Below are 20,617 nucleotides of genomic sequence, written 5' to 3'. Positions count from 1 at the left end.
CCCTATGGTAAAATCCTAAGTCCGCCACTGCGCAAAATGCAATATGTACAAGTACAAAGGTTAAAGACCGTATAGCACTATAATGTATTTGTTAAAGCTGCAAAAGTTTAGATCTCATGATTAGGAAGATATACATAAATATTCAACTCACCATATGACCCGCGATCAAACTTGCACATGTCGTGCGGATGCTTGCAATTTGCATCATAGGTTTTGTGCAGAGATCATATGGTTTATTGTAGCAAACTCCGAATCGTAGGTCATTTTAGATTTTTAGGTTCATAGGTATTATTATGCATTTAGATATAGTATATGTTTAAGTGTATAATAGTATCTATAAATTTAGAAAAAATAAAATGACATACAGTTTAAAATGAGAGGTAAATTTATAGGTTAAACCTTTCTTTGGTACTGAGAGAGTCCGTTATTGTAGCATGTTGTTCTCGAGCATAATCCATCTTATTTCCATACTAGAGATCATTCATCTCGAATATACGCCGGATATTGGCAGCAAATTGGCCTTTCTCTTCAAGAAAAGAAAACCATTTCTACCCCGCCACGCGTGTGTGGGGTGTGTGGCGCTGTGTGAGCCACAACATGTGACCATGCAGCAGCGCCTAGGAACACGCGCGAGCGCGAGCGGTGGAACGCAACCCGTGGGGAACGCGCCGAGCCGGGTCACCGCCGCACGGCCGGCCAGCCAAGCTCTCGTGACTCGAGCCGCGCGCGGAGCTGGATCCGAAACCCCCCCCCGTGCCCCCACGCGCCTCCCCACTCTTCTCGGCTCCCCCCACCCCCGCTCCGTGACTCCGTCCCGTCCCGTCCCGTCCCGTACAAAACCCCCAGCTGCTCCCCCACTGCGAGAGACTCTCCCCTCCGTGTCCCTTCCCCACTGCCTCGCCGCGCGCCACCTCGCGTCCTCGCCGTCTCATTTCCCCCGCCTTCAATCCCTCGACGCGGCCTCCTCCCGTGCACGCATCGCGGCGGCACGGCCGATGGCGTCCCCAGCGGCGCCGCTCGCGACCGCGGCCTTCCTCCCCGCGGCGTCGCCCCGTCCCGCGCGCCGCGCATCCACGGCCCCGCGCCGCGCCACCCGCGCGTCGGTGTCGGTGTCGGCGGCGGCGGCCGCCACCAGCTGCGTCCTAGCCGACGCCCCCCGGGGGATCAAGGTCAGTCTCGCGCCCGCGCATCGCATTTGCCCCGAGGCCCGCGTGGTTCGAAAAGAAAAAAAAAAATCCAGGACACCGCTAGCTAGGCCACGGCGCCACGCCACGCTGGCTGCTCTGGAGCGCGGCGTCATCCGCGTCGCGTGGCCGTGTCCGTGGTGGTAGGGGAGTGGGCGTGTCGGTCACATTTTTCGGGTTGTGGTCACATTGTGCTGCCGACAGGTGGAGCAGGCGGATGCGGGCGCCCAGGCGGCGGCTGCGGCTGCGGCGCGGAGGGACGTCAGCCCGGACACGGTGGCGTCCATCATCCTCGGTGGCGGCGCCGGCACGCGCCTCTTCCCGCTCACGCGGACCAGGGCCAAGCCCGCGGTAATCTAATCACCCTCGTCCTCCTCTCTCTGTTTCTCGATCGCTCACAAGTCGCATTTCGTCGGCCATTTCTTCAGCATTTACACGAATTGTGATTTGTGACTTATGAGTAGCAGTCACGGATTCCCGTTGCGATCCATGCCAATGCCATTGATTAAGCTGTGCGATAGCTGCAGGAGATATTCGTCAATTGCTGTGTCTCTGCTTTCAGGTGCCCGTTGGGGGATGCTACAGGCTGATTGACATCCCGATGAGCAACTGCATCAACAGCAAGATAAACAAGATATATGTCCTCACCCAATTCAACTCCCAGTCGCTCAACCGCCACATCGCGCGGACATACAACTTTGGTGAGGGAGTTGGGTTCAGTGGTGGGTCCGTAGAGGTACGCTCTGATTCTAACAACAGTCATTGTGAGAAGTAATCCTACCATTTCGGGTTATGGGATGGGTGAGTGAACGTGTAACTGATGAAACCGTTTTACACACTGGAATATTGGACAGGTGCTGGCAGCTACCCAGACAGCCGGGGAATCCGGAAAGAAATGGTTCCAGGGAACAGCTGATGCTGTCAGGCAGTTCCTCTGGCTTTTTGAGGTTCTTCTTGGGTCATCTCTTATTTATTGCAATATTTTTCTTAGGATGCTATAATTTTTTTAATATTAAATGTTGCTTGATATTTGTGAAGGATGCAAGGCTGAAATGTATAGAAAACATACTGATTCTGTCTGGTGATCATCTGTACAGGATGGATTACATGGACTTTGTGCAGGTCTCCTCTCTGTTCCAGGCTGATGCTTTAAGTTCAGTGTTATTTCTCACTGCTTCACAAAGATATGCTATTGTGACTGTTTTGCAGAAGCATGTTGACTCTGGTGCTGATATTTCAGTTGCTTGTGTTCCTATGGATGAGAGGTCATTCACTTTTCTCCCTTACTCCCTTTTGAATGTGTTCTTTGTCTTGATACTCCAACTAGTCTTCGGTTTGCTAACAAAGAAAAGTGATATCTTAGCTAGTCATTAATACTGTACTGTACTGTTGATTCGCTAGAGCGTACTTGTCTTATGCTCATCATTAATATACATGCTGGAATGCTTTGGGTATCTCATGCTGCTTTGCATTTTATAAGAACCAGCAAGTACTCAGCGCATAATGGCGTTGTTTTCTATTGACATATCCCACACTAGCATATATCCCTCCTGTAATTTTTTTTATTTATTATCTCATCCACATGCAGTCGAGCTTCTGATTTTGGATTGATGAAGGCCGACAGGAATGGTCGCATTACTGATTTTCTTGAAAAGCCCAAGGGTGAAAGTTTGAAATCAATGGTACATGCCCTCACACCTACCCTGAAGACAAAGAACTAATCAATCATTTGTTAGGACAAGTATAGATTGAAAGCATATTGCCTCTTTTGCTAAGTAACATTTTTATTCATGGGGCTTCCTTTTCTGTTGTAATGTTGCCTAAAATATTTGAGTTCACGCCTCTGTTTCCCCAGCTTCATTTCAAATGCTTCCCTTTTATTTGTTTACTTTATGGAAAAGCTTGTAAATAATCTAAGGTACATGTTAATGCAGCAAGTGGATATGGACTTGTTTGGGTTATCCCCAGAGCTTGCAGATACATACAAATACATGGCTTCAATGGGAATATATGTATTCAAGGCAGATGTTCTCCGAAAGCTTCTCAGGTAAGAATTTCCATGATCCTTTAAAATCTATTTGCATGAAAGAGCAATGTATCTATGGTACTTTGTGTTCACACTCTTATGCATAACCATACACCTAACTTTCTTTAATTTAGCCTTTTTCTTTCGTGGTGTGTAATGAACATAAATTTGTTCAGAAGCCACAGAATTGTTACCTCTTCTGATTTGTAAGACCTAGGGTTTTCTTTTGCATCTTTGTGATTTCTCCATGCACTGGCATTCGTGTTTTGATGCAGTTGGGCCTGATGACACTTATGTTCTTTGTTTGTTGTGCATCTTTATTAGAGGCCATTATCCTACAGCTAATGATTTTGGCTCAGAAGTTATTCCGATGGCTGCAAAAGACTATGATGTGCAGGTATTTATGCTCTACTGTTCTCCAAAATCGAAAATGAATATATGATACCCATTATTAGTTTTCATGAACACATGTTTCTGAATACCATGTTTTTCTGTTGGTTCCAGGCTTATTTGTTTGATGGTTACTGGGAAGATATTGGAACAATAAAGTCTTTCTTTGAAGCAAACCTTGCTCTCACTGATCAGGTTTACTTTTTGATTGACGTCATTTCCAGCTCTAGTATTTTTGTGCATGATAATAATTTCATTTATTGTCTTTGTAGACTCCCAACTTCTATTTTTACGATCCTGTGAAGCCTATTTTCACATCTCCTAGATTTTTACCTCCAACCAGGGTAGAAAATTGCAAGGTCAGATTCTCCTATCAACTATACATCGTTTGTTGATAATGCAATACCTGGCAGGCTTGCTTGATATACCTATTTCTATGCAGGTTTTGAACTCTATAGTTTCACATGGCTGCTTTCTAACAGAGTGCAGTGTTGAGCACTCTGTCATTGGTATCCGCTCAAGATTAGAACAAGGGGTGCAGCTTAAGGTAAAGTACAAAGTATTTTTAATTTTATGCAGTTGCAAAGCAAGTCCAAAACTTTCCTGAGTGAGGAAGCATGAGAGTGCTGACCTGCTGGGCAGGTGGGGAAAACGTTGGCACTTGCCCCTTGGCACTCAAATTGCATGGCTGATCATCTTAATTATTTTGAAAAGCAACTACTGCTTAGTGCTTACTAATGATAGTTAGAAGTGCTAAGTAAATCATCAGATGAGTAGCCCAATTTGTAACCAGTGTCATCAAATTAGTGCTTTGCAGTGCCTATCTATTTTTGTTTGTTTTCTTCAATACACTATACCATATTTTAGTACATATTTATAGCAATTTCACCATGCATCATTGAGCAATTTTCTTGCCGATTTTGTAATGCTCTCTAGTTTTGAAGCAAAATGCGTAAGCTTAGTTAATTGCTGAGTTTTCTATGCTAATGGGATTGCTAATATCTAGTATTCATAATGAGTGGTTTCTTTTTCTTTTTGAATATTATGGATTGCTTAACTTTTTTCAAGTCTATTCATGAATGATAAACTGGTTTAGGACACCATGATGATGGGGGCAGATTACTACCAAACTGAAGCTGAGAGATGTTCTGAACTGTCTGATGGAAAAGTTCCAGTTGGTGTTGGAGAAAATACTATAATAAGGTTATTTTTCTTCAGTCGTATATAAACTTGGTTGCACAGGTATCATGCACAATCGTTTGACTTGGAGTTTTGTCATACAGGAACTGTATTATTGACAAAAATGCTCGAATCGGAAAGAATGTTGTCATTATGAACTCAGATGTATGCCCCTCCTCCCCACCCCCCTTTAGAACATGATATATTTTAATTATTGAGGGAATCCCTTCAAATTAATACATACATGCAACACACTTTAATATTTGTTAGTTCACTTCCTCAGCCATTTACTGATGAAATAAGATGAATTAAGGAAGTGAACTATTAATGCAATGCTTAGGCTTTCTTAATTTGAGTAGTTTGACTTATTTATCGGTCAATGATTCGTAGATTCCATCCTTATTTTGGCTAATTATGAATAATAGAGTATGCCAGCTTTAATGCATTGGAACTTACTTGATCCGAAGCATGTAGGTAGGGTTGCAGGTACCTTTACAATAGTAGTGGTATATGCATTTTTTATTTAGAAAACCAACATAGAAAAAGCTTAATCTCTAAATACTGTGGTGGGACTTTGGCCAATTCTATGTAGAGTTAGGATAATGTATTTTGCTAACATTGTTTTTGTTCATGCTACGAAACGCTTCGCTGTCAAAATTTTTGAGGAATAGATGTTCACAGTATTCCCTTGCTTGTGAATGCAGAATGTGCAAGAAGCGGACAGGCCAGCGGAAGGATTTTATATTCGTTCTGGGATAACTGTGGTGCTTAAAAATGCAGTGATTCCAGATGGTACAACTATTTAGAAGATCATAGGAACTGTCTGCAGGTAAGAACATGCAACAAAAAAAAATCCAATTAGGGAGCATAGTGAAGTCAATGTTTTGGATTTACATGAGGCATCTATTATTAGGGCAAGATCTTAGAGCTGTGCATTGTGATATAAGATTATTCTAATATGACACAGATGGTCAGTATTGGCTTCCAAGTTCCAACAACTAGAAATGTTCCAGTCCTTGTCTTAATGGAACTGCACATGATAGTTTTGTACAAATAAACATTATCATAAGGTAGTATGGCAGAGGAAAGACCTGCATGGGCAGTTGCACAGAGTCCAGCTGTTAAGCTTTCTTGTGAACAAAACATGCATGCTTTGAAATACCTGGTTACTCCTTTGAGACTATGCTTCGTCACTGATTCATGAATCCATGCCTGTAAATTGCAGAATACCAATCCCTCAATGAAGTGTTACCTCTGAAACACGCCATTGAAGCTTGCAGCAGAGTTCGACGCCGATGCAGTGAATAAAACCTCAACAGCGCAAAAAGATCACAAGACGGGCGGTGCAGCTTAAGAACTTTGGAGTGTGGATAAAGGAACAGAGGACCTGCAACTGCAGCGCACAGCAGTCCAGCAGCATGGCCAGACCATGAGATGAGACCATTGCTGGTTCTTTCATAAGCTTCAGCTAGTGCTGGCGCGCACAGGGCAACTTTTTTTTATTGAAGTAATTTACGCAAGTAATTGTACATGTAGAGGCGAAAGATAGCTACAGTCCGAGAGAACAGTGGTATAGGGCACTATATAAGGAACAGAGTAGCAAATAAAGGGCGGTTCCTGTCCCTTTTCTTTAATCAGAATGATCCACATTTCAGCATATGAAGTTATGTAACTGGCTATTTTTTTTTTTTTTGTAAGCAAAAGTTATCATCGTGACATCGTACTGTGGACGGTGCTGTCGACCATTATTTACCGGTGGTGCTTGCCGAGGGAAGCTAATGGTGACAATTTTGGAAGGGATTGGTTGGGTCATTTTTTCTTCTTCTTGAAAACTAATGTTTATGAAAAGGTGACGATGAAAAGCATGTGGAATTAGAGATCATGTTGACGTCCAGAATGACAGGAAAGGATGTAGTAGCATATACATGAAGCAACATCCGGCTTCAAGAGCACAAAACTGCTAATACTGGTGATCAAATGCCACCAGCCAACCTGCTTGAAAAAAAAAACCCTCCTCAGGTGCTCTGATGTTGCTTTTTTACAATAATATACTGTGACACAGGACTACAGGAGCAAGAAGATAGTTGCACTGGAGATGATCTCCTTAATGGGATGCCTAGAGATATGGCTCCTCTGAAACAATGGTAAAATAAGCGCTTTACAATGGAGGCGGCTGAACAAGATTTGATCGACGAGATATACTTCACGAGCAAGAACTCCTGTGTTCGCGAGCCTTCCAATCCATGGGCTCCGACAAAGAACGTTCACCCTTTCTTGGAGTTGTTGAAGAGCCCGCCGAGGAACCCGCCATTGCCGCCGCTCTGCTCGGCCGCCGCCGCCGCCTTGCCGGCGACTGTCTTCGACGCCGGCGCGGCGGCGGGGGCCTTGCCCTCGACCTTGTTGAGGATGGGGTCCGTCTCCAGCAGCTGCTCCTCCTTGTACAGCGCGCCGAAGATGGCGTCAAACAGGCCTTTCTGCTCCTGCTTCGCCGCCGCCACCATCTTCGTCGCGGCGGGGATGGTGCGCGCGGTGGACGGGCGCGCCGCGCGGCGGCCCAGAGTACTCCTGCCGCCGGCCGGCGATGCCACTGCCGGCGCGACCGTGCCGAAGCTTACTGATGACGCCATGGGTGTGTGTGTCTCTGCGTACTGCGTGCGTGGACGGGGACCAAGAGTTCTTGTGGCGTTTCAGGCTCTTGTATCTGGCCCGGAAGCTCGTGGCGTCCACAAGCGGCTTATCCGGACCAGCGCAGTTCAGTTCTGTGTGATCTCACCGGCCGATGTGTGATATGGTCCTCGCGGTAGTTCGTGGGTGACAGAATATCCATGGGATTTTGGCATTTTAACGGGCAAGTTAAATGCTCCCAACTTAAGTTGCATTTTCTGTCTGCAGACATCAGCACTTTAATCTCTGAAGCTAAATCGTGCAGTTTAAGTGGGGTTTTTTTAATTATATGATAATAAAAATATGTAAAATGCTTTGATTGGACCGTGGCAGCCTAGCACGACTCCCGTAAGGACCTGTTTGTTTGTTTGAACTTCCTACCGGCCTCTCAGCGTGAAATTCACAAGCTCAAACAAACATCGAACTTCTCGTGTAACTTTCGAAAAGATAAATACATATTCTAAAATCTATTGTTACATTTTTAGAACCAAAAGCTAGTAGTAGCTTTTCTAAAATCTCCAAAAACTGCAGCTCAGATAAACCGTCTCTAAGTCATACTCTATCTATTCGTAGATATGAGAAGTTTTCAATTTGTATATTTTGACTTTGTATACGGTCTTTGGTTTGAAGGTGAGTTAGTGATGGGTTATCCTATCCTGATTTCATACCTATGACCTAACCAAATTTTTGTTTAGTTTGATCAATGCAATAAAGGCCTGTTTGGCTCCACCCTGTTAAAGTTTAACACCCATCACATCGGATGTTTGGATGCTAATTAGAAGTATTAAATATAGACTAATTACAAAACTAATTGCACAGTTGGAGTGTAATTCACGAGACGAATCTATTAAGCCCACCTTATCCCTCGCCGTCACATCATTATCAGTTTTTTTTACAAAAAGGTATAGTTATTAGTTTAAGAATGAGAACTACTCTCGTATCACAAGAATTAAAGTATATACTACAAAAATCCGAATGGCCATACATTCTTGAGAAAAGGAAAGAAACAGAAGGTACCACTCTTTTTTAGAGCACGAAGGTACCACTCTTAAAAATAAAAAAAAGACAGGCTCTTTACTTGGGCCTTCTGACAAGGCGCACATCTGTTGCAAGGCCCAATTGGACGAGACAAGGCCGTGAAGGGCTGCTGGGCCACACTACCTTTTCTTGTTCCAGACTTCCAGCAAAACCCTCCGACATTCTCATCGCCTCTGTTCCGTTCCTCCGCCGCTGCCTCGCTGAAACGGGGATCCCGCCGCCGCCGGCATCCCCAACCCGTCAGCTCCAGAACTCCGCGCCGCACTCCCCGCTTCGTTCGTGATTCCATCTGGTAAGTTGTCCTCGGATCTTCGGCCTCTTTCCTATCCCCTCAGGTTCTAGGCTTTCGTCTATGTTGTTTCTTGGATCTTGGATTGGTCCGGTCTCCTGATTGCTAGCCTTTTGATGCTTGCTTGAAGTGAGCCGCAGCAATGGCAGCGGGTGGTGCGCCGACCAATATGCAGAAGGAACAGGTGTGTGCCCCTAATTGCTTGCAGATTACCTTGCCCATGTTCAAATTGTCGCACCTTTGATGTACACCATGTGATTTGAGGAAACGAGTGCTTGCTGATTATCCTTGAAATGGAAGGAAGGAACACATGATATTGTTTAAATAATATTAACTTGGTATCTTTTCAGGTTACACTGAATAATTGCATCTGTTCAGGGATTTGAGATTTTGAATGTTTAGCAATACTGTTACAATAGTTAACTTTCGTAACCAGGTTACACTGAATAATTACAGCTGTCCCAGGGATTTAATGTTTTAGCTATATTGATACTGAGCTTTTATTCTGATGCGCCTTTCCATTGAGTACCACTCTGACACTGAAGAACTGCAGTCGTACTAAAGCTTATGCTAGTCCAAATTTTCAAGAAAGCGTAACATTGACTTATTGTGCATCTCTGGAATTTTAATGAGATTATGGTTTCAATTGGCAAGAAGGTAAGCATGCTAGTTATGATTGTATGGACATGGTCGATATTTATGCCTAGCGATACAGTTGTAGATTTCTAGCCATGTCTAAGTATCAGAAGCATTTTGTTGCAGTTACCACTACCCATGCCTCCAAGATTTTCTGATATTTAGTTTCAACCTTGTTGTTCTTTGGATGCCAATCTATCTTTTCCTTTTGTAGTTCCTCTACATGTAAACAATGTCATTCATAATATTTTTTTCATTATATTATACCTGAATCTTTTCTGAGATCATTCGTCGTTTGTGTCTCAATAGATGTTTGGATTGGCTGAGAAAGAGATGGAATACAGGGTTGATCTTTTCAATCGGTTAGTGGGTTCAGATCCAATATCTATTTGATTCTTTCACTATATTAAGAGTTTTGAGTTTTCTTGCATCACTTATACCACTGGGTTTTTTTCTTCTGCCTGGCATATTGTCTATATTCTTTTTTTTTCTCTCTCGAACATGCTAGTGTATATGTTCTTAAATCAAAACAATATGCAAAGTGATTGATGTATTATACTTGAACTATAGAATGGATGACATTATGTATGGCAGTTTCTGATGTTCCATCTTTGGTCTTTGTTTCACTGTATGCAGGCTTACACAGACATGTTTTGCCAAGTGCATCGAGAAGAGGTACACCTGAATTTGGCATGTGTTTTTCATTTTCCTCTAGTTTTGTTCTAAATTCCTGTTACATATGTGCCCTTTTTTTAAGTTATAGCATTCATATATGTGAACTATATTTTGATCAAGGATGTTATATGTGCTTCTGTAAACCCATATGTGATGTGAAGAAGATAATCATACAATATAGTTAAAATATTAAAGATGCAACTATACGAAAGAATTCCCGACATTAAAGTTTACTGTGTAAGGGTGGGCTAGAGGTTCGGGGGTTTTCTCAGTCTGCGTGAGAAGGTTTTCTCTTAGCAAAAAGCCCGGGGGCTGTCTTACCCCCCGCAGTTTTTTTTTGAGTCATTGCCATGATGTCAGTGAGTGCATGGATTGGTGAATAACATGTGAATGAGTTGGATTCTATTCTCTGTATCTCTAGGCACAAAGAAGCTGAGCTCAACATGGGTGAGAACAGCTGCATTGATCGATGTGTTTCAAAATACTGGCAGGCAAGTTTGTTTCTATGTTGGTCCATTTCATATTCAATGCTCATCAGGTTTCCTACAGGGTATACTGGCCTTTTTTAGTGAAGAGATAATTGGTCCATGATAATCCAGCTTGACAAAATGTGAAATGCTGCATTTGGAGACATCTATACTTGATTGTTCTTTTGGGCTCTGGGGGCAGACAAATATTTTTCTATTTGATCTTTTGGACTAGTGCTACAGAAAAAATCAAATACCTTTTTAATCCCTTTTTAGTACTTTTCATTGATCTCAACAAAAAAATTAGTCTCTGATTGTTTTCTTTATGCTTCTACCTGAAAAGGTAGTCTGCCTTTTCCCTCCCTTGGCATTCATGTCTAAGAAGCAAATAAATTTTGGTAATAGATTTTTTTTCTCATGTTCTAGCTATGGTGTCACATGGTTCAGGTTTATTTGTTTTTCATGTTTCTGCTATATATGCCTTCATATTAATTCAAGCATAAAATAATTCTGATTAGATACTTACGACATCTCTGTTTGCTTTAGTTTTATATATCGATACAGAAACTAGAATTACTCACATGACATGCCATTAGCCTTCAATTTTCCTCAGTTTATTTCTCACCATTCTTTCTGATTTACTTCAGGTAACTAATCTAGTCGGACAACTTCTTGGAAATCAGCCTAAAATGTGAACTGAGATGAAATTTCATTTTGTGGTGCAATATTATGTCTTCCTTTTTGGTTCTAGGGTTTTGATGTATTACTATGTAAACCAATGTGACATGGGGTGTTCGAGAGAGAAATTACATCTCTAATTTTTATCCTTCTATTGGTGGCGCAATAGGGAAAACCAACATGTGAGGTTTCTGATACCAAATTCTACATCTACCCTTCGTTTGAGCTTTGAAAGCAACATAGCCTTTAGTTTTATGGATGCGAATGTGTATCCTTTCTGAAAAGATAAACTGTTTCAACCAGTTTATATCATTGGTCTTACCTTGTTCGGTTATACCTAGTAGCATAATATTTATTGTCTCACTGGCTAATTATGGATGTGGGTCATTTTGTATCGTTGGCTATTGGCTTTATGTTCCCATGTTGTCTACTCCTCCATCCCTACTTTAGATTTATCTAACTTTAACCAAGTTTATCAACAAAAAAAAGACACCAACATCTACAAATATCATTTTAGATTTTATTAAATTCGTCATGAAATATATTTGACTGTGCATTTAGTTGGTATTGTATATGCACTTTTTTATAGACTTTAGCTAAAGTTAGATAAGCTTAACTTAGAACGAAACTTAAAACGTCTTTCATTTTGTTGGAGTGGAGGGAATAGCTGTTTGGATTTGATACACCGTCATGCACCACATATTTTGCTCATTGTTAATAAAATGGTGGTTTTACCCTTGTTTCAAAATCTTTCTGGAATCATATTAACTATAGATAGAGGTGGGCAGCACATAGGATTTATGATGATATAGAGAAGGGAGTCAAGTGAGGGAGGTTGTTTTGCTAAGCAACAATATCATAAATTAAATTTTAGAACTAATGATGACTCCACTAACATTGTATGAGTTATCGTTGCCTGCTACGAGACAATTTATTGTAGATGTTATCTATTAAGGTATCATATGTTTACGTATCAATGTATGCATCAATCGGAAAGTCAAAATAACCTACAATTTGAAATGGAGAGAATAACTCGCACAGCTTCTTGCCAAGACAGCATGCTAGTGCCAGCCAACACCTAGCCTTTTCCTCTCGCAGCTACAGCCCGAATGGCTGAGCCATGCGCCAACACCAAAAAAATCACACATCACCCTCGTGCTCCCGCTCATGGGGCTCCTCCACGCGAAGGAACATGTCTTACAAATGAAAATAGCAAAAGATTGAAAAAAAATATTTCTTAGCACGAAGAGCCATCCTGATCTATCCCATAGTTGCGCATCGGAATAAAAATTTGCCAATAAAAATAGCTAAAAATGTTTTTTTGCATGAGCGTCCAGCCTTGAACTCACGACATTCCGCCTCACATGATCACTCCTTAACATATTACCTGTATGTCGTTGCTTCATATATACAATAGGGAATTCTATTCCTTTTTAACCTTATTGTTAATCCAGCATTAGGACATCTAAATAACTTCAAATAAAATTTTTCAACAACAAAGTTATAGACCTCGTTGGAATCTAGCATTTTCCAAAAAAAATTGTTTCAGTCTAAGCCCATATGCAAAAGTAACAAATTTCCAGATACAATATGAAATTCAAAATAAAAAGACGGAAATGGTCTGTTTCGAGACTCTATAGAGAGCTAGCACAGATAGTCCTCGAGTATGCATGGTGGTTATTATTTTGAGCTGGCATGAATAAGATAAAATTAGTCATTGGCGGAGGCAGGTTTTTGGGGCTTGTTTCTTCTTCCTCGATCTCTCTACCGCTTCTTTCTTTTTTCTTCTTCTTTTCCTCCCTTCTCCTCACCCCCTCCTCTGATTCTAATGGAGCTTTTGGGCAGTTGGGTTGGTGGGGGCGATCCACCCCTGAAATTAGCTGGTGAACACTACTCAAACATGGCACGGATAATTTAGCTACCCCATCTCCAATTACTATTCGTTTTGAATTTTCTAGATATACATGTTTCATCTAAATATATATTTTATCTACATATATAGTTTTTCTCATGTACTTATAAAAATTAAAATGAACAGTAATACGAGCTGGGCTTATCCGTTAAACAGCTGACCTGAATAAACCGATATGGATGCCACTCCGAGCGAGCTCAATCCCCAGAAGCGGCCGCTTCTTTTCCGTTTCACTTTGCAAGGTAACGCGACAACGTAAGCAAGCTCATGCACTGATGCCTCACGACGCCCTTCACACGCCTCACGAGGTTCCACGCCAGCATAACTCGCACAGCTCCTCGCCAACCTCGCCAAGACAGCGTGCCAGAGCCAGTGCCAGCCAAAACCTCTCCCTTCTCGCAGCCACAGCCGCCAGAGCTCATCAGCAGCAACGATGGCGACGATGGCCGGAGACGGGCGTTCTCCCACCACCGGCCGCCGCGTCGTGATGTTCCCCTTCCCGTTCGCGAGCCACACCACCCCGATGCTCCAGCTCGCGGGGCTCCTCCGCGCGCGTGGCCTCGGCGTCACCATGCTCCACGCCGACTTCAACGCGCCCGACCCCGCGCGCCACCCGGAGCTCGCCTTCGTCTCCATCCGCGAGTCAATCCCCGACGAGGTTGCCACCAGCGCCGACTTGGTCCAGCAGATGATCGGCCTCAACGACGTCTGCGAGGCCCCGTTCCATGCCGCCCTCGCGGCGGAGCTGGCGCGCGGCGGCGGCGGCCAGTCGGGGCAGCGCGAGGTCGCCTGCGTCGTGGTCGACGGGCAGTGGTACAAGATGCCGGGTGCCGCCGGGCGCGTCGGCGTCCCCGCCCTCGCGCTCCGCACCGACGGCGCCGCCGCGTTCCTCACCTTGCTATCCACCCCGCGCCTCCGCGCCGACGGCTACTTCCCCATCAATGGCATGTGCACTAGTAAATCTAGCTGCGAATCTTGTGGCACGCCTGCTAACCATCGATTCGTTTCGTTGCAGGAGATCGGCTGGACGAGGTGGTGCTGGGGCTCGAGCCGCTGCGCGTGCGAGACCTGATCCGCGTCGATGGCAGCGACGACGAGACGATGCTCCACTTCATCGCCTGCGTCACCGACGCCATGCGCGCCTCCTCGTCCGGCGTCGTGCTCAACACCTTCGACGCCATCGAGGCGCCGGAGCTGGCCAAGATCCGGCAAGAGCTGTCCCGCCCGGCCTTCGCCGTCGGTCCTCTTCACCTGCTCGCCCCGGCGGCGCAGCAGGAGGAGCAGCACGCGCCGGACCGCGGCTGCCTGGCGTGGCTGGACGAGCGGTCGCCGCGCTCCGTTCTCTACGTCAGCCTGGGGAGCGTGGCCACCATCGACCTCACCGCGTTCGAGGAGATGGCGTGGGGGCTCGCCGGCAGCGGCGTGCCGTTCCTGTGGGTGATCCGCCCGGGCTCCGTCCGCGGCGCTGGCGACGACGACGCGCCGCCGCCGTTCCCGGAGGAGCTCATCGAGACGGTGCGGCGGAGGGGCAAGATCGTGGCGTGGTCGCCGCAGAGGGAGGTCCTGGCGCACCCGGCCGTCGGCGGGTTCTGGACGCACTGCGGGTGGAACTCGACGCTGGAGGCAGTGTGCGAGGGGGTGCCCATGCTCGTGCAGCCGTGCTTCGGCGACCAGACGGTGAGCGCGAGGTACGTGACGCACCGGTGGGGCACGGGGCTGGACGTCGGGAGGGTGTTCGAGAGGACGGCCATGGCGAGGACGATCAGGAGGCTGATGGCGCGGGAGCTGGGGCCGCAGGCGCCGAGGGAGAGGGCTCGCCTCCTGATGCGGCAAGCGAGGCAGTGTGTGGAGGAAGGAGGGCCGGCTAGTTCGGCACTCGATGATCTTGTGGAGTACATGTTGGGTCTTTGAGGTTTTCCAGCTTTGGGCATGGTTTGATGGTTTGGGTGTAATAAACGACTGGATGGTATGTTGATGCTGTTCAGCTTTGAGCATGGGGATAGGATGCTCTGAATAATGAGCTGCATGTCGTGTTATGTTTTATCTACTATGTAATAAAGAATTGCCTCTGAATGTTATACCGGGGCGAAAAAGGGAGCTGTTATTTACATTGGTGAAATCAAGGTTTTTGAGAACTGTGGTTTTAGCCGTAGCAGAATGGAACAAATTCACCAACCTAACAACAGAGGTTCCACCGAGGGCGGATTAGGGTATTTTATCATATTTTTTAGAGTTTTTTTAGCCGATTTATTGTCGTAGCCTCGTAGGGTGTTCTACCACATATTTTCTAGCCAACAGTTGGCTTTCCATTTGAGAAAACATAAGGTAGTTTAAAAAAAATAGGAATAGCTACACTACACTGCACTTCTAGAGTTACTAATAAAACAAGGTGTTTTCAGTTCTGCCACAGTAGATCCGGCCCTGTCATGGTTTCTGCACTCTGGAGGCACTCAGTCAGCATACCTTCGGCACAACAAACGACATGCGTGAAGCATCACAATCGCTATGCGTTCTCCTAGGACAATCATTGAGCATTTGCAACAAACAGTAGATATCAAGGGAGCAGATAACACTAGACATTCAATTAACACCAAACTCCTTTATATGACAACGTCAGGTTCCTTTCAGCTAAATTAAACTTTCCAAAGTAAGTACCATGCAAATCCAGTGCGATTACAGTCTATGCATCAGAAGATGATGATAGGATTGCCGGATCAATTTCAGACTTGCACTTGCTTTGTTCAACTTGCAGAAGATCAGTTTCAGAACTCTTCCTCGAAAGTCTGCAATCATGCCTGCAGCACAAAACACGCGCGTTCAGATCGACATGAGGGCGGTGAGGTTGCAGGTGAGCATCTCCCTCCTCCGGGATCATCTCGACGGTGCACGTGTCCACGGTCATGTAAGGCCTACAATAATTGAACAGCGCCAGCCACCAAGGTTCACATCGGATCTCCAGGTAGCGCGTGGAGGGCGGCGCGGCTGGGGCGGGCGCCGAAGAAGGGGACGGAGGGGACGGCATCCGGCGCGTCGGCGAGCGCGACGATATGCGGCCGGCGTGGCGCCTCACGCGGGGGTCGCCGGCGCTGTAGTAGCCGAGCTGAGGACGTTGACGCCGGACCCTCTCCCTCGCGCGGCACAGCAGGGCGTGGCGGACGCCGAGGAGCGCGTCATCGACCCCCGCGCGCTTTGTTCCCGCCAAATTCTGCTGCAATGCTCGCAGTGCTGACGCGACGACCGACCATGGCGTGAGGCTCCTATCTATCTTTGAAACTTCCAACCCAAATTCGATCCATGCTTCCCTTCATCTTCTTCCCCGGCAAGCCCCCATCCCTGCCACCTCCTCCACCACCCCGGCCGGTGGCTGCCGCACCGCCCGCCCGCCAACCGCCGTTGCCCCCTCGACCCCGCCCTTCCTAACCCGAGGCTTGTCGTCACACCTGCCACCGGCCATCCTGCTCTGCCCTCCTGCGCCGCCTCGCTCTCCGCCGCCGGTCGTACCGCCACCGTCGACCCCGCCAGTGGTGGATCCAGAAACGGGCTCCGCCCCGAGCTAACTAATATAAGGTTTAAAATCTTACTAGCCATACACTATTAGATATAACATATTTTCAAAAAACACAAATAATTATATAATTCTCTAGATTCCAAGTGTTTAACCAATAGACTCAAACAATACATAGAACATTCAAGGTAGAAAAGTACCAAATTAAGAGTCTTCCATGACAAAAAAAGAACCATACATGTCTTCATGAATTAACACCACTTCCACTTGTTCCGACGTCCTCAATTCTACATAAAAATTTTCAACATCTCAGCCCTTTATAAAGCAAGATAACATTATGTATTGAAATAGACTAATATAAGTAAACAACACGCACCTTGAGCCCTCGTTTGGCAAATTCATCTTACGGTTTCTTAAGCCTTGAAAGCGCTTTAGAATTTTTTCATCTTCAATCGACGCAAACAAATCCCGCTCAATATAGCACATCATGCTACTATTCAGCCAATCATCATTCATTTTATTTCTTCGTTCAGTCTTGATAATATTCATAGCAGAGAAGGCTCTTTCAACTGTTGCTGTTGCTACCGGCAAAATCAATGAGACGATACACCAAAGGAAAAGCTGTATCTCTTCCAGTCTGAACCATCTTCTCAGCAAAGTTACCAAGATCAGTACAAGTGTCAAAATTATCATCATTTCTAACTTCATCAATGAATATACGAAGGAAGATCAAGAATCCCTCAGATCAAGACAAGCAACACATCTCAAGAGTTGAGTTGATCTTCCTGGAAATCGATTGTTTAACTCACAATAAACTTGATCAATCACAACATTGAAAATTCCATGATGAAAATGATGGTAGTAACTCACTAATTTAGCACCACGATATCTCGAACGACCTCTAACTGGTATCATATCTTCCATATTAGGAATTTCTATATTTTTGAGGAGGCAAAACTCCTTTACCTCTTCAAAAAGAGCTTCCCAACCATTTTCCCTCATTTCATTCATATTTCTCATCACAGAGCCAATTAATCCTATTGCACGAATAATGTTTTGATTTTTTTTTTACAAACATTGTGACAAGTCTTGAGTCATCCCTAGTACTCTGATCATAAGATGTAATATGAACACAAATTCAAATGACTCCATTCTTTGAATCAATCCAGAGGCTATAGTTTTCTTTTCCCCATCAGTTCCATCTTCACTAATATTCTCCAACACCTCCAGTATAGAGGACCACATGATTATAAGACGTGCCAATGTTTTGTGATGTGTACCCCACCGTGTATCACCAGGCCTCGCAAGACTAGTTTCTTAGTTTTTCCCTCTCCCAGAAAAAATAGCACTACTATCTAACTACTCAACAAGCTTATCATGATGACTTTGAAGGAGTTGATCTTTCCTCTTGCAAGAAGCACTAACAACATTGACGATTGAAGTGACATAATTGAAGAAATCAAAAGTTTAGCCACAACACTTGGCTACAGAAACTACCACAAGCTACAATTGATGAGCAAAACAGTGGATGTAAAAGGCACATGGGTTTTCCTTCAATACCAGTCTTTGTAACCCATGAAATTGTCCTCTCATATTTGAAGCTCCATCGTATCCTTGCCCTCTAATCTTGGAAATAGATAGACCATATCTTCTAAGCATAGTATCCAATGCTTCTTTTAGTGAAGTTGATGTGGTGTCAGAAACATGTTCAATGCCAAGAAACCTCTCAATCACACTTACTTTATCATTGACAAACCTACAAGAGAAAAGAGAAAATAGTGTTACTTGAAAGCAACAAAACAAAACCAACGAAATAAAAAAATGGAGAGGAGGTATATACCTCACAACCACAACCATTTGTTCCTTAATAGATGCATCACGAGCCTCATCGACAAGCACCGCAAAACAACGATCTCCTATTTCACTTTTAATTAACTCACTTGTCTCCTCTGCACAAGCCCTAGCCAAATCCTTCTGAACCATTGGACTACTCATTTGATTATTCCCTGGAGCATTTTCACCGGTCACAAGTGCAGCATTAGGATCCTTCTTTCTGTACCATTCAAGCATCTCCATAAAGTTCCCTTTATTTCTTGATGTTTTAGACTCATCATGTCCACGAAAGGCTAGAGCTTGCAAAAGGAGAAATCTAGCAATGTCTAACATGATAGTTAAATGAGCTTTATATGCCTCCTCTTCTGCTGCACTTGTAACAGTCCACACATGTTCAACACTTTGCCTCTGATTTTTGAAATCAAGTGCACGCTTTCTTGCACTATTATGAAAGCCATCAATTGATTGAGCATGCTCCTTGAAAGAATCCTTTGCATTCTTCCAATTTCTAAACCCAACTTTGGTGAATGTATCATTACTATGAAACCCAGCTTGTTGTGGCTTAAAGAGATAGAAGCAATAAGCTGCATCCTTGACTACACTGTACTCTAACCAATCAAATTGATCAAACCATGATCCAGCAAATCCTCTTGATTGGCATTTACCATCTTTTTTCATTTTTGGAAACTTATGACCAGCTGGCCTACATGGACCTATTTGTAGATATGCTCTCCTTGCCTCATCCCTAATGTCATGATGAACATCATCAATTGGCTTCCTTTCTCCTGGATCAGCAATTATATCTCTCATATCAAGTTCAATCCATGGTTTTTTTTGCTCAACCCGGTTCTCTATAGTTTCGGCACTACCACCACTCTTTGACGCATCTTTTTTAGCATAGTGTTTCTCCATTCTAACTTCTAAGGTATGAAATGTTGCAATTGCAAAGTATCAAATACCAGTCCTGCTCAATGAAATGAAATATTCATGACTTTCCTAGTAGCAATCATGGAGCAATTTTCAAAAAAAAAGAAACTAGAAATCAACCTCAGTCAGGCGCTCAACACTTCAGCAGGGGGCAGGGCCGCAGTCCGCAGGGGCCAGGGGGCCGGCGGGGGTGCGGCCACATGAGGCCGGCACCGCGTGACGGCGGGGGAAGGGGGGGGGGAGCGACGGGCCACTGGTTGCCCTGGCGCGTGGGGAGCTGGGGATGGCGGCCGTTGGGCACCAGGGCCGCCGGCAGCGGGTGGCGGTGCGCGCGGCTGGCTGAGGCGCGGTGCAGTCGGGACCAGCCTGCTAGCCCAGATGGGAGGCGCGCTGCCGGAGCCCGGGGGCCGGGACGGAGGTCGCCATAAGGCAGAAGGTCGCGCCGTCGCGGCCTCGCGGGAGTCGGGAGGGAGGCGGACACGGGAGGCGGGACGACATGCGAGGCCGCGAGGGACCGAGGGTGAATGCTGCTAACCAGGCTAGGGCGGCGTCGCGACGGCCTGCTGGCCTGCTAGGCTTTCTCCTTCTCGGGGTGGGCTAATGGGCTGATAGGCCTTTTTATGCCATTTTTATGAAGCAATTTTCCACTATTCATGGGCCTCACCCCGGGATGCAGCCCAGGGCCCAAATCCGCCCCTGGACCCCATCCTTCCTAACCTGAGGCTTGTCGTCGCACCCGCCACCCGCCACCGGCCACCGGCCATCTTGCTCTACCCTCCCGTGCCGCCTCACCCTCCGCCGCCGGGCGTACCGCCATTGCCGCCTCCCGACCTTCTCCTCTAAGGTCGACGGCCATTGAAGCCCTGCCCCCCAGAAACTCGAAACCCTAACCCTAAGTGCCACCGGCCTTGATCACCGCTCGCGGCCGGCGGCGACCTGCCACCGGCCGTCCCTGTCCACCTCCCGCCCCTCCGGCAAGCTTCCTCCCACGACCTTGGATCCCAGCGGCGGCGCGCGTGTGAGATGAGAGAGAAATGCGGGGATGTGATGGGAGGAGGAAGAAGGAAGGAAAGTAGGATTGTGCGGTCGAGAACAGCTGCACGAATCTTAAAGATTGGAAGTTTAAGGGATGGGGCTAAGTTATCGTGCGGTCATGCACATTCGGCTAAGTTATAGCAACAGTAAATCAATGAAGAGTATGCTTAAATTAAAGG

At 45.6% G+C, this 20,617-nt stretch overlaps 4 protein-coding genes across 5 annotated transcripts; 3 read left to right on the top strand and 1 right to left on the bottom strand.

The window, feature by feature from the left end:
* The first annotated feature begins 834 nt into the window (after nucleotides 1-834).
* LOC117845430 (glucose-1-phosphate adenylyltransferase large subunit 4, chloroplastic/amyloplastic) lies at nucleotides 835-6,858 on the top strand. The gene is made up of 16 exons (XM_034726475.2): nucleotides 835-1,169; nucleotides 1,389-1,535; nucleotides 1,747-1,920; nucleotides 2,039-2,131; nucleotides 2,223-2,306; nucleotides 2,394-2,449; nucleotides 2,773-2,866; nucleotides 3,119-3,231; nucleotides 3,535-3,607; nucleotides 3,715-3,795; nucleotides 3,873-3,959; nucleotides 4,043-4,147; nucleotides 4,697-4,803; nucleotides 4,884-4,944; nucleotides 5,484-5,608; nucleotides 6,005-6,858. Exons 1-15 carry the CDS (start codon nucleotides 996-998, stop codon nucleotides 5,583-5,585), a joined length of 1,551 nt encoding a protein of 516 aa, XP_034582366.1. The 5' UTR covers nucleotides 835-995; the 3' UTR covers nucleotides 5,586-5,608; nucleotides 6,005-6,858.
* On the bottom strand, nucleotides 6,776-7,509 carry LOC117845431 (uncharacterized). Its single transcript, XM_034726476.2, has one exon. The coding sequence runs from the start codon at nucleotides 7,404-7,406 to the stop codon at nucleotides 7,044-7,046; it is 363 nt and encodes a 120-aa protein (XP_034582367.1). The 5' UTR covers nucleotides 7,407-7,509; the 3' UTR covers nucleotides 6,776-7,043.
* Nucleotides 7,510-8,611: 1,102 nt separating this feature from the next.
* Nucleotides 8,612-11,560, top strand: LOC117841993 (mitochondrial import inner membrane translocase subunit TIM10). 2 transcript variants are annotated; one of them, XM_034722324.1, is made up of 6 exons: nucleotides 8,612-8,773; nucleotides 8,901-8,954; nucleotides 9,716-9,768; nucleotides 10,043-10,081; nucleotides 10,503-10,572; nucleotides 11,196-11,560. In XM_034722324.1, the coding sequence occupies exons 2-6, from the start codon at nucleotides 8,913-8,915 to the stop codon at nucleotides 11,241-11,243; spliced, it is 252 nt and encodes an 83-aa protein (XP_034578215.1). In that variant the 5' UTR covers nucleotides 8,612-8,773; nucleotides 8,901-8,912; the 3' UTR covers nucleotides 11,244-11,560. The 2 variants fall into 2 exon arrangements, with proteins under 2 accessions (XP_034578215.1, XP_034578216.1); XM_034722325.2 differs by having other exon boundaries at nucleotides 8,614-8,773; nucleotides 8,911-8,954.
* Nucleotides 11,561-13,580: 2,020 nt separating this feature from the next.
* LOC117842552 (DIMBOA UDP-glucosyltransferase BX8) lies at nucleotides 13,581-15,049 on the top strand. The gene is made up of 2 exons (XM_034723025.2): nucleotides 13,581-14,082; nucleotides 14,154-15,049. Exons 1-2 carry the CDS (start codon nucleotides 13,581-13,583, stop codon nucleotides 15,047-15,049), a joined length of 1,398 nt encoding a protein of 465 aa, XP_034578916.1.
* The last annotated feature ends 5,568 nt before the right edge of the window (nucleotides 15,050-20,617 follow it).

The sequence above is a fragment of the Setaria viridis genome, chromosome 2 (assembly GCF_005286985.2).
Source record: "Setaria viridis chromosome 2, Setaria_viridis_v4.0, whole genome shotgun sequence".
NCBI classification, from domain to species: domain Eukaryota; kingdom Viridiplantae; phylum Streptophyta; class Magnoliopsida; order Poales; family Poaceae; genus Setaria; species Setaria viridis.
This window is presented reverse-complemented; position numbering and strand designations above follow the sequence as displayed.

Coding starts and splice junctions, on each gene's coding strand:
- LOC117842552 (XM_034723025.2), top strand. CDS start 13,581: ATGGCCGGAGACGGGCGTTCTCCCACCACCGGCCGCCGCGTCGTGATG. Junction 14,083..14,153: donor CGGCTACTTCCCCATCAATG/GCATGTGCACTA, acceptor GTTTCGTTGCAG/GAGATCGGCTGGACGAGGTG.
- LOC117845431 (XM_034726476.2), bottom strand. CDS start 7,406: ATGGCGTCATCAGTAAGCTTCGGCACGGTCGCGCCGGCAGTGGCATCG.
- LOC117845430 (XM_034726475.2), top strand. CDS start 996: ATGGCGTCCCCAGCGGCGCCGCTCGCGACCGCGGCCTTCCTCCCCGCG. Junction 3,232..3,534: donor GTTCTCCGAAAGCTTCTCAG/GTAAGAATTTCC, acceptor CATCTTTATTAG/AGGCCATTATCCTACAGCTA. Junction 3,608..3,714: donor CAAAAGACTATGATGTGCAG/GTATTTATGCTC, acceptor TGTTGGTTCCAG/GCTTATTTGTTTGATGGTTA.
- LOC117841993 (XM_034722324.1), top strand. CDS start 8,913: ATGGCAGCGGGTGGTGCGCCGACCAATATGCAGAAGGAACAG. Junction 8,955..9,715: donor CCAATATGCAGAAGGAACAG/GTGTGTGCCCCT, acceptor GTGTCTCAATAG/ATGTTTGGATTGGCTGAGAA. Junction 9,769..10,042: donor AGGGTTGATCTTTTCAATCG/GTTAGTGGGTTC, acceptor CACTGTATGCAG/GCTTACACAGACATGTTTTG.